The sequence below is a fragment of the Haliotis asinina genome, chromosome 4, assembly GCF_037392515.1.
Source record: "Haliotis asinina isolate JCU_RB_2024 chromosome 4, JCU_Hal_asi_v2, whole genome shotgun sequence".
Lineage (NCBI taxonomy): Eukaryota > Metazoa > Mollusca > Gastropoda > Lepetellida > Haliotidae > Haliotis > Haliotis asinina.
Window position 1 is genome coordinate 35,249,464 of NC_090283.1, and position 12,931 is coordinate 35,262,394.

General features: G+C 39.3%; 1 protein-coding gene across 2 annotated transcripts; it reads right to left on the reverse strand.

The window, feature by feature from the left end:
- Positions 1–582: 582 nt before the first annotated feature.
- On the reverse strand, positions 583–12,166 carry LOC137281518 (thymidylate kinase-like). 2 transcript variants are annotated; one of them, XM_067812794.1, is made up of 6 exons: positions 12,079–12,166; positions 11,586–11,794; positions 5,633–5,741; positions 3,516–3,606; positions 3,143–3,331; positions 583–2,077 (listed from the first exon to the last, which is right to left on the reverse strand). In XM_067812794.1, the coding sequence occupies exons 2-6, from the start codon at positions 11,761–11,763 to the stop codon at positions 1,961–1,963; spliced, it is 684 nt and encodes a 227-aa protein (XP_067668895.1). In that variant the 5' UTR covers positions 11,764–11,794; positions 12,079–12,166; the 3' UTR covers positions 583–1,960. The 2 variants fall into 2 exon arrangements, with proteins under 2 accessions (XP_067668895.1, XP_067668894.1); XM_067812793.1 differs by having other exon boundaries at positions 11,586–11,719; positions 12,030–12,125.
- Positions 12,167–12,931: the final 765 nt, after the last annotated feature.

Consider the following 12,931-nt stretch of genomic DNA (forward strand, 5'->3'; position numbering starts at 1 on the left):
CTTGAGATTGTTATGTTGTGACTCAAAGTGCTCAACTAATTGCCGAGCTGAATGCACTAAGTCTGCATCTGTTAGTGTTCACAAACATGATGGTGGCAAACCTTTCAGATCAGGTTAGTCTAATAATTATGTCAGTGTATACTTGTATTATATAAACTGCATTTATTTGTTATAGGAAATGAAACTTATTTAAATCTGCTCACAACATGCTGCAAACTAAGCTCATAAATTGCAAGCTTTTGTGATTACTGACAGATTTTGTCTCTATTCTTGTGTGCACTTGAGTGTCAGTGTTTGTGCAATAGTCTGTGTTATATATTCCTGTGTGATTAGGAATGTGTATGCATTATATGGCAACAAAAGCTTCTATGGTAATGTAAAGTATGAAGGCGTGGTACTCTTTGTTATTGAAGTATACATTTGGTGCAGCAATGTTGTGACATCTGTAACATCTGTTGTTGAGCAGATTTGTTGGCCATATGTCAAGTTGTCAAAAATATAGCAGCTTGGCAGATTATGTCCATGAGAACTGCAGACAGATGATGATTGTTAAAGTACTGTCTGGAATAAGGAAAAAACACCTTTTTCATGTTTATATCTTCAATTTATTTAGTCAATATGTGAAAATGTGGAACATCTGTTAAACTATCATGGCCCTAACTTCGGTCTCCACAACAGGGAGTTAGAAAACAAGAGAGATCAAGAGGATTCACCCGCTTCCAATCATGCTATCATGTTAATCTTATCCTTCTAGTTGTATAAACACTCAATACATCCTGCATATCAACACTTCAGTTAATCCTCTTGATCTCTGTACATCTAATCTGTAAACACTATCTCACTGGCTTCTTGTACATACTATATATTGTTGCTCATTGCCATACCATGTCATTCACCTGATGAAGGGGCAAGAAGTAGCACAGAAACATCGTGTTGTAAACATTAAAGAAGTTGTAATCCATACCATTTGTTGTCATGAGGGATTCAATGTTATGCTGCCTCTTAAGGAGGTTATGTCACACCCATACTAGTCTTCACTCAGCAAGGACCAGCCCCAGTGTCACATTCACTTCTGTCATTGCTGTCACCTTTGACAGAGTTGATTGGAAGTCCAAATGGTTCCTGACATGCCATTCATAGCAGTCTTCTATCATCCATCAAAAAAGGTCTTTTTGAGTGGAGTTCAAGCAGCACAACCTTGACTTCACCTGTCTTGCAGTGTTTTTCATGACTTTGCTTTAGTCGAAGTAGACTTCCTACTAGAGTTTGTTAGACTCAGGAGTGTAACGAATAATCCTGAGACTAGTGAGTGAGTGAGATTAGTTTTATGCTGCACTCAGCAATATTCCCGCCATATGGCTGCGGTTCCAGAGACTAAATTAACTTAGACTGTGGGTCAACAAGATGTCCGCTAAGCCATAAGATTACCATTAAGACTACCTCCTTAGATATCTTTCTATATTTAACAAGGATTTAAAATGCTCACATTAGATGTGACATTTTGTTGTGAACTACACCATGATTGTTGAAGGTTGTCAAATAACCTTTGATTAAAAAATTAATAAACATCTTCACATTTCTCACATTTTATGTTACCCACAAATCCCAATCCATGATTAAACAGAATGTCTTTAATACTATTAGCCCATGTGGTATGATCCAAGTTGTCCTTAAATAGCAGAATGTGATCATCCAAACACCATACTAAATAGTCCTGGTGCCCCAGAGAGTAGAGCGTATGATGGATGACTGTGACAATGAAGTTGTGAATACACTGTATATGAATCATTGTAAGCAAGGAAGTTTGAGCAAATAAATAATATTTACTTTTAATTTATGTTTACCCAAGTATGAGACATTCAAACATGTTTCTGTAGCATCAAATGTAATAATGATCTCAGGTGGTGAGGTGTGATGTGACAGGCCAAATAACAGACGATGGCATGAATTATGGCTAGCACTAAGTATCAACCCACAATTTTTCGATAGTCTTATTTCTTGCATCTTCAATGGTTTGCTTCACAATGGCATACAGTTCACTGTGGAGATCCTCTATACTCCTGTCAGCATCAATCCTCTGAAACAGCAAACAAAATGAAAAACATTACATGTGTCGCAGTCTAATCAGGACATGACCGTCTGCCAGTGTTATCAATTGTTACTCTAAAGGACATGACCGTCTGCCAGTCTTATCAGTGGTTACTCTATAGGACATGACCATCTGCCAGTGTTATCAATTGTTACTCTACAGGACATCACTGTCTACCAGTCTTATCAGTGGTTACTCTATAGGACATGACTGTCTACCAGTCTTATCAGTGGTTACTCTATAGGACATGACTGTCTGCCAGTCTTATCAGTTGTTACTCTATAGGACATGACTGTCTGCCAGTCTTATCAGTGGTTACTCTATAGGACATGACTGTCTACCAGTCTTATCAGTGGTTACTCTAAAGGACATGACCGTCTACCAATCTTATCAGTGGTTACTCTATAGGACATGACTGTCTACCAGTCTTATCAGTTGTTACTCTACAGGACATGACTGTCTACCAGTCTTATCAGTTGTTACTCTATAGGACATGACTGTCTACCAGTCGTATCAGTGGTTACTCTACAGGACATGACTGTCTACCAGTCTTATCAGTGGTTACTCTACAGGACATGACTGTCTACCAGTCTTATCAGTTGTTACTCTACAGGACATGACTGTCTACCAGTCTTATCAGTTGTTACTCTACAGGACATGACTGTCTACCAGTCTTATCAGTGGTTACTGTACAGGACATGACTGTCTACCAGTCTTATCAGTTGTTACTCTATAGGACATGACTGTCTACCAGTCTTATCAGTTGTTACTCTATAGGACATGACTGTCTACCAGTCTTATCAGTGGTTACTCTATAGGACATGACTGTCTACCAGTCTTATCAGTGGTTACTCTACAGGGCATGACTGTCTACCAGTCTTATCAGTTGTTACTCTATAGGACATGACTGTCTACCAGTCTTATCAGTGGTTACTCTATAGGACATGAGCATCTACCAGTGTTATCCCTTGTTACTCTATAGGACCAGAACTTCAGTGGTACATTATACACATTAAGACTTGAAGAAAATCTTTCCAATCATTAGATGCTTGCCTGCCAATTTTCATCTTGCAATTTTTCAAAGTTTTCAGCAACCCTTTTCTGAAAGTCCTCCTGCTCATATCTCTCCCCACCAAATCCAGCTCGCTTCCCAGCAGCTTCAGGGGTTAAGGTCATATACAACACTTTGTCTGGGCGGGGAAGTCCAACATCTGGCTGCTTGCACCACTCTAAGGTAAACCCCTGACAAGGACAAAACAAAACTAGAACATCTCTGTAGTGGACACAGGATGAGTACATTCACTGTTCACTCCTGTTAATGACATTTCTGACAGGAAATTAATTAACAGTTTAAAAGTTTATATGAAACCAAGGAAAAATTACATTGAATTTCTTTGATCATCTCATGAGGATAATCAATGAATACCTTTTTGGCTGCTGTGAATGCCACACCAGAAAATGCATATCTGTCAACTATCAAGGTTGTGCCTTCATTCAATAACTGGTACATGTCTTTTCTGAAAAATGAAGCCACAGCAATATTAGCCCACTTTGATATTCAGTTGCCACAGAGGAGATCCACTTCAACTTGATAGTGACAATTTACAAACCAAGTAAAATGTGGAATGTCCATGTGGCCCCTCATTCACGTGTGAGACACATCTGGGCCAACAAAACCAATGCTTGTCAACTTTGTTTATGTCACTTCACCATGAGATGGATAACACTAACAGCAAAATGATATTTGGAAACTTGACCACTCCCTTGTCACTATGACCAATCAATTTTCAAATTGTGAATCCCTAAATGTATCTGTGAAATGACTTGTGGAATGAACATGTTCACCCATCACAATCATTTCACTGACAGTGTGACACTCTAATACAAGTATGTTGAATCCTTCCTAAAAAAAATTCAGATTGATGTGCAAAGATGAGGACATACACACACTCCCATCATGTGAGGTGAGGACTTACACACACTTCCATCATGTGAGGTGAGGACTTACACACACTTCCATCATGTGAGGTGAGGACTTACACACACTCCCATCATGTCAGGTGAGGACTTACACACACTTCCATCATGTGAGGTGAGGACTTACACACACTTCCATCATGTGAGGTGAGGACTTACACACACTTCCATCATGTGAGGTGAGGACTTACACACCCTTCCATCATGTGAGGTGAGGACTTACACACACTCCCATCATGTGAGGTGAGGACTTACACACACTCCCATCATGTGAGATGAGGACTTACACACACTTCCATCATGTGAGGTGAGGACTTACACACACGTCCATCATGTGAGGTGAGGACTTACACACACTCCCATCATGTGAGGTGAGGACTTACACACACTTCCATCATGTGAGGTGAGGACTTACACACACGTCCATCATGTGAGGTGAGGACTTACACACACTTCCATCATGTGAGGTGAGGACTTACACACACATCCATCATGTAAGGTGAGGACTTACACACACTCCCATCATGTGAGGTGAGGACTTACACACACTTCCATCATGTGAGGTGAGGACTTACACACATTTCCATCATGTGAGGTGAGGACTTACACACACTCCCATCATGTGAGGTGAGGACTTACACACACTTCCATCATGTGAGGTGAGGACTTACACACACATCCATCATGTAAGGTGAGGACTTACACACACTCCCATCATGTGAGGTGAGGACTTACACACACTTCCATCATGTGAGGTGAGGACTTACACATATTTCCATCATGTGAGGTGAGGACTTACACACACTCCCATCATGTGAGGTGAGGACTTACACACACTTCCATCATGTGAGGTGAGGACTTACACATATTTCCATCATGTGAGGTGAGGACTTACACACACTCCCATCATGTGAGGTGAGGACTTACACACCCTTCCATCATGTGAGGTGAGGACTTACACACACTCCCATCATGTGAGGTGAGGACTTACACACACGTCCATCATGTGAGGTGAGGACTTACACACACTCCCATCATGTGAGGTGAGGACTTACACACACGTCCATCATGTGAGGTGAGGACTTACACACACTTCCATCATGTGAGGTGAGGACTTACACACACTTCCATCATGTGAGGTGAGGACTTACACACACTCCCATCTGAAACATGTCTGGTGAGGCCACACACTCACTCCCATCTGAAACATGTCTGGTGAGGCCATACACTCACTCCCATCTGTAGCATGTCTGGTGAGGCCATATGCACACTCCCATCTGAAACATGTCTGGTGAGGCCATACACTCACTCCCATCTGTAGCATGTCTGGTGAGGCCATACACTCACTCCCATCTGAAACATGTCTGGTGAGGCCATACACTCACTCCCATCTGTAGCATGTCTGGTGAGGCCATATGCACACTCCCATCTGTAACATGTCTAATGAGGACTTACACACACTCCCATCTGAAACATGTCTGATGAGGACTTACAAACTCCAATCTGTAACATGTCTGCTGGGGACATACACACACTCCCATCTGTAACATGTCTGGTTTGACTTACACACACTCCCATCTATTAGCTGAGAAGAGCAGATGTACAGCATGGTCATCTAATTCTGCCTTCTTCTGTAGGTATCCATTAATCATCTCACCAATGACAGTTGTCCTGTCTGAAACATAGACCAGGAGACTTCTGTACAAGTGTCCTCAGATACAGATCTGTGAACTTCATCATCATCACCACCATCATTGTCGTCATCAATAAGCTGGAACAGATACACTACTGCTACAACACTGCAAACGGTTCAGAGCGTTATCTTCTTACCAAACTCACCTCACTTAATCTTCTACAAAGCAAGTAATCTCTCGCAACATACTACAGTATACACTCTCACAATTTAAGTAATACAATACTTTGTCTATTTATTCTCAAAAACATTTTCAAAATGTTTATGTGCAACACTTTCATTTCCTCCCAATCCTGCATTGCCATTAACTAATATCACACTTATATATGTTAACATATGTTCAGCACCAAATCTGAATTAATGACATGAGGCCCATATCACTGCCTTACATTTAGTACTTTCAGCTGTTAAGTACTGTACTTGGAGTATGTATGTCTAGTAGATGTAAGTTCTGGAAATGAACGGTAATGTACTTGTATGGTATAACAGTTATCTGGAGTATTGCATTATGTGATTAGAAGAGAGGTTGCTGCCAGGTTTTACAACATTGACAAAGTTAACTGTGACCTTTCTCGGGATTAGGAAATAACCTTTTCAAAAGAGACAAAATGTAACTCATTAAAGTTCTATTTGTTGGATTGTTTCTCACGAAGGCTGAAGACACTATCCTCCATGTTCCGAATGCATATCATACCACAGGAGACAAGTGTGTTGCCACAAGTGTGAACCAGCTATTCCAATCTGAACTTGTGTGTCATGTCTATCTATCTTGTAATTCTGAGCTGCGACATATACAGCTTCTGCTAACCCAACTAACTAACAGTTACTAGCCTTTAGTGATTGTCTTACTTAATGAATACCATTGCAATACATTGCTCTTACATATCATGCATGTCAGTTAAGCTTGGGTGTAGTAATGGCAATGTTGGTATTTTTAGACTTTCGAACAGTTTCAGACTGCCAGGAAAACGCATGAAACAAGTTTGCGGTACATCGGTTTAAGCTGTAATCATGGATGGTCACAGAAAACCCAACATTAACGATGGATCCAGATGGCTTCATCGTAAATGTTGACATTTTTGAGACAGTGTATGAACTCACAATTCACAGCGTTATTTGCTGTATGTTTTGAAATGTGAAGATCAAAAATTACTGGGAGTACTGAATTTCAAAAACTGCATATTAATGATCACTGATATCAATTTTCCCAAGAAATCCTTAGTGGTAATTCTGAAACGTTGCCAGTTAACCTAGAATCAGTTGGAGGTGCACTTTCCGCCATATTGGATAGTGGTTACAAAATCAGGAATCTCATTACAAATGATCTGTTGTCAACAATACCAACTGTCTGGATAAAATGAAATGAAAGATATTGGGAATGAAAACGTACGCTGTGTTCGAAATATATACAAGGAAGAATTCTGATTTTACACTGCGTGGCATTTTCTAAAATTCAGATAGTCAGAATCATTCTGATTATCTACATCTTATAGAATTATTCATTAACAATCCCTGCAAGGGAAGAGTCCTAACAAAATTCTGTGTGCCTTCTGAATCCACTATTTTGTTGGAAGTCAATCACTGATTGTGATGTCATACAAAATTGTTGTACATATTAAACAATTTCTTTGAGGTGAAGCTCCATGACATGTGGTCAAATGGACCTGTCTTCATCCTGACTACACACTGCTAACATGTTCTGATGACTAGCATCTTCTGACCCAATCCTACGTTTGTCTTACCTATTACCATAACTCATACACTGATTGTATTTCTGTAATTTGGAGAGCATGCAATGTAATCAAGATGTGTCAGGTTCGCTTATGGAATGAATAAAGTTATTCCTTGGATCCACTTCAGAAAGTCCCTTAGCTTACATCCCATTTCAGGATGAATATCGTTTAGTATGTTACTCACCACAAAACTGGATTTACTCTGCTCACATCTTCACCGAACTCTCTCGCAAACCCACCACAATGAATCTACTCACTGGAAAACACAGACTGTTGTCACACAGGACAACAGTTACATATACCAGCTTAGATGAAGTATCTACTGAACATAACTGGGCATATGTCTATCGGTCCCTGAACCACATTATTAAATGTCTAGATTCTATCAGGTTGGGAATTCCTCATCTCACTAGGCCTCCTTTTCAGTTAAAATCAGCTTATTTGTTACTATCAAAATTATTTATATATTCAGAGTCTAAATGTTAGTCTACATAACTAGCTTTGCAGTTACACCCACGTTTAACATACATCCCTTGGGAATAGCAAAGAGGGAGTGAGTCCAGTTTCGTGATGCAGTCAGCAATATTCCAGCTATATGGCGGCAGGCTATGGCTAACTGAGTCTGTAACAGACAATCCCCTGTTGTCCTTTTGTTGCCCGGATCTTTAAGCGTCCATTAGCTAAGAGATTTCATTATCCAGAGGAATGTCAAAAGCAAAATAATCAAGAGCATTAATACAAAACAAAATGATATAAAATCCTACACAATAGTTCAAGGATATGTAATACATTCTTTAAATGGTAATGCTGGTGGATTTTAGTACATGATTACATAATTTAGTTTGAAAAGCTGATAATACCTGTTCAGAGGAAACATGGTAAAAGGGAAGAGCACCCAAATAAGTCGTCTAGCTAACAACATTACTAATAATGTTTAATCAAGTCCTCCCCTGCCTCTCAGGGCGTCAAGGGTATATAGCAACCAGTGACTGGCACTTGCCATATCTGTGTTGAATCTATAGCATTAAAAAAAAGTAGGGGATATTGGACTTACAAGGCAGATAAAATGAAAATGCTGAAGCAAAGGAGGAAACAGATGATGAAGAGAAATTAACGGAGATAGTGATATTTATTCCATTCTTTGGGAAATGTTTCATCTGTATGGAAACTTATTACTTTTTCTCACATGCATTGGCTTTGGCTAATGGAATAACTCCTACTTTTTAATGAGATATTACATCATGTATTATGCATATAGCAGAACAACAAAAGAGGAGCAGCCAGTAAGGATTCAAAGGATTAACCAATAAAGTGTTTATTGATTAATCGCTGTTATCTTGCACAATGGCTTTCACAAAAATGTTTATACATGTAAGATTTGATAGAGCAGACGGAATACACCAAAATCCTTGGTGATTCTGTAAAACAAAAGTTTTTGTTCAAACCAATGCCAATAATACATTGAGTGATAAAAACATATGTTAGGTCACTAAATTCATCAACATGTATGTGCAATCTCAGCTGAAACAACTCTGCAGTGAAATACCTTTAAAAGACTTTAAGATCAGTTGAGTGAGTGAGTGAGTGATAATTAGCAACATCTCTGTATCATCACGGCAATGTGTGGGTCACCAGAAATGAGCGTCCCACTTTGTACCCATGTGACGAGGAACAAACTGATGATATATGGGGCACTGTAGATATATTTAGGATATCTGTGTTTTGTTTTCATTCACTTGCTGTAGCAAGAATGTGGGAGGCATCAGTGGTAACTGTGCCATATGAAACAGGTGCTGGAAAAACATCTAGTTATTTCAAACTGCTATTGTTATTTTTTAAACATATAGCAAACCTGAGTGAGTGAGTGAGTGAGTGAGTTTAGTTTTACGCAGCACTCAGCACTATTCCAGCTATATGACACCAGTCTGTAAATAATCGAATCAGAACCAGACAATTCAGTGATCAACAGCATGAGCATTGATCTGCGCAGTTGGGACGCGATGGCATGTGTCAACTAAGTCAGCAAGCCTGACCACCCGATCCCGTTAGTCGCCTCTTACAGCAAGCATAGTCGCCTAGTAAACCTGAAACTAAAACAACTTGCACTATTGTGATATAGAATTTCTGATAAAGTAGCAGTTTTATTGCTTCAAAATTATGGTTTTAAAGGCGCACTGATGCGGAGCGAATTACGTTTCTCACCAATGGTCTAATTACAAAACCAAGCAGCAAATTGGTCAGCATCTGCTCTGTCGACCGTGCTAGACACGGGGACTGGGCTCCTGTCCACATTAGCAGAATTTCTTCACCCTAAAAAGTGAGTCCGGATGCCCATTTAAAAATATCCATGGTATTCCTTATCTGATTGTAACAAAATATCCCAGCAGTGTAGTTTTTTTCTGATGCCTGGATGGTATAGTGACTGATGCAATTTGATCCTATTTCTGTGTTTTTACCTTGATATTTAATCATGTCACGTGAAAATATGATGTCAGCATACATGTTGCAAGCCGTTTGCTTCATATAAGTCCGAAAGATTGCAAAGCTTTATATTTAGATAGTTTTGAGGGTTGCCCCAGCTGTCATACCAAAGATCATACGTAAATTTTGGTAGCTACGACCCTGGTTTATTATCTATGATAATAAAAACACACAGTTGATTTATCTGAATTTGTAAACTAAAAACAACGACTTTGCCACTGGTAGAGAAATCTGAAAATGTTCTTACGTAAAAAAACTGATTATACTCATTTACCCAAATGTATAGCAAATGCCTATGTGTATTTCTTATGTAACAACGAAGTTCCGTTGGTATCCCCAAAACAGTGATGCAGAGATTACATCTTCCTTGCTGTAACTTGCATTTGATGATATAAACCTACACATGTTATTTGTCATCATTCACTTGATGGTCAGTTAATGATTTAGCATTTCTCCTGTCTGGAGCAAATGTTCCACATTATAAATTAGGGTCTGTTGTGGCATATGTGTTGTATGTTATGTAATATGTGCATGTAAATGAGGGTTTACCACCTGATTTACAAAAAAAACATCAATCAAAGCATTAACCGATAACACATGGATTGATTACTTACTTCCACAGCGGATTTGTAAAAAAGGCAGTGTTTACGAGTGTAGATTTACGCAATCTATACTGAATACACCCTGTCGTAAAGTACGAGTGTAAAAACAATATCCTTCCTACAAAGAATTAACCGCTACTGCCTCGAATGATTGATTGTTGCTCATTATTGGCTAACTAATGGCAGACATCATACAGTGAGTTGCCAGGTGTGCTGTCCTGGGTGACCAGCGATATTATGTATACACCAGTGTCAAAAATTCTCAAACGATGTGGCACTTTTTCTCATATTAGACTGTTGAAAGACACAAGACATACAGCAGGATTATTTACCAGCTGCAGATGAATGGAATATCGTTCTTTTATGTGGATATTGATAGACACATTCCTGAACGAGGTAATAACCTGACATTGTTGCTATAACTTTCGTCTGTCTTAAATTTAATATTTGCATTTTGTTTTAATTTTAAGATGTACACTGACTTCATTATTTTTCATTCATAACGGGGTTTTTTATACCACTGGCAGATGAGTAAACTTCAAGGTACTTAAATTTGTTTTCACAATAACGAAGTCAAATGACTTCATCTTTGTTGATCAGTCTACACATAAACTATCAATTGCGCATATGGGGGGCGCTGCAGAGATCACGAACCAGTCACGAATTCTGGGATATCATCCAGGTACTCACAGGAGAAAAACAATGACAAAAGAAACAACGGAAATTGCTCCGCATCTGTGCCCCTTTAAGAGGGAGTGGGCATCATGAATTTTGTACAGGGCATATGTTCTGGGGGTTCAGCGAGTTTGTACACAAAAACACTAAAAATCCAATTTAGAGAATGTGTGTGGGAAGTGTCACTGATTTTGGACCTGACGACATGCGGGTGGTGGGGGTAGGGGTGGGGGTGTCAGTTACACGTTTGTACATAAATGTTGTGTGTGTGTGTGTGTGTCGCACAAGTTTCACCTTCAAAATCGTCATTAACACCCCAGGATCAGTGTGCTTACCTGGAAATTTCATCAGCTTCACTGGTATACCCTCTTCCGTGAGTTTCTGCAGCAGTTTATTACTCTGGGTTGTTTTGCCACACCTGTCACACCCTTCAAACACGACCAACGCCCCTCTGTCTCTCATTGTCAAGCTGAACATACGCCGATTTCGGATTAGGCGCCAGAACTGAATCATAGGCTCAGTCGGCAATGTTCGCCTCTCTCCGCTAATGTAATTTTTTAAAGGAAAACCTAATAATTTTAGTACGTCATAAAAGTGGTTATTTATCTATTATTTTTGTATGATAAATTTGTTTCAAAATGTTACGTCTTATTTGTTAAATATTATCACATATTGTAAACAAAAGCACGTGCGTGGGTACAAGATTGATTACAAACGACTATCGAATTTTGACGGTCACGCGCATGCGACGCCCAGTAGTAACATTCATTCCGGCTTACAAGGGCTGTGAATCACAAAGCAGAAAGCAGTTTTCAGCAGAAAACATACGTCCACGCTCACAATTCTTTGGCAACCAAGCGATGATACAACCGGAAGTTGACGTATAGCGTAGCCCATTCAAGTAAAAACGACCATTGTAGAAAACGGCCTAAGGATACTATAGCAAACCGGCCAGTGCTGCGTGATCGAAGGGACTATAACAAAGATACGGCGATAATGTGAACGCTATGAACTAAACTACGTATTAAACTGAAGACAGCGATGTTTGGCGGTTGCTGGGGGGAAAAGAGGAGGGGATAACATTAATTATTTGGGAGATAAACATTCTGTGTTGGAAAATCAGAGGTATATAACGAAATTATTATGGCGTAGCGTGAGGTTTTAAGTGCACAATTTAGAGCTATTATAATTTCGTTATATACGTCAGATTTTCCAACAGAAAGTACGTTTATCTCAATTCTACCATAACCGCGTTATTCAGATTTTAAACAAATACATAGTGTTTTGCAAAATCAGAGGTATATAAAGTGATTATAGATGTCTGAATGACTTTGATTAACCAATCACAATCCAGTATTTACCGAAGTCATGGTAGAATTGTAATTTGTACCATTCGGTTTGAAATTAGATTTAGTGGTCCTTCATGAACGGTGAGCCAACTCTGAATACAGTTAAACAGAATGCTTACCTGTGGTTCTTGCTTAACATACAAATCATCGATCTCGATCTTCATATGAAGATATGACAGTTTATGTAACTTCTATGGGAAGAGAATGACTTGGCAACATACAAGTGTAATACATACACGCACGCACGTACGCACACATACATACATCATACGCCCATACCGTCACGCGTGCAGCTGCAGATTGTTAAACGTTTTTCATATTTTAGCAGATAT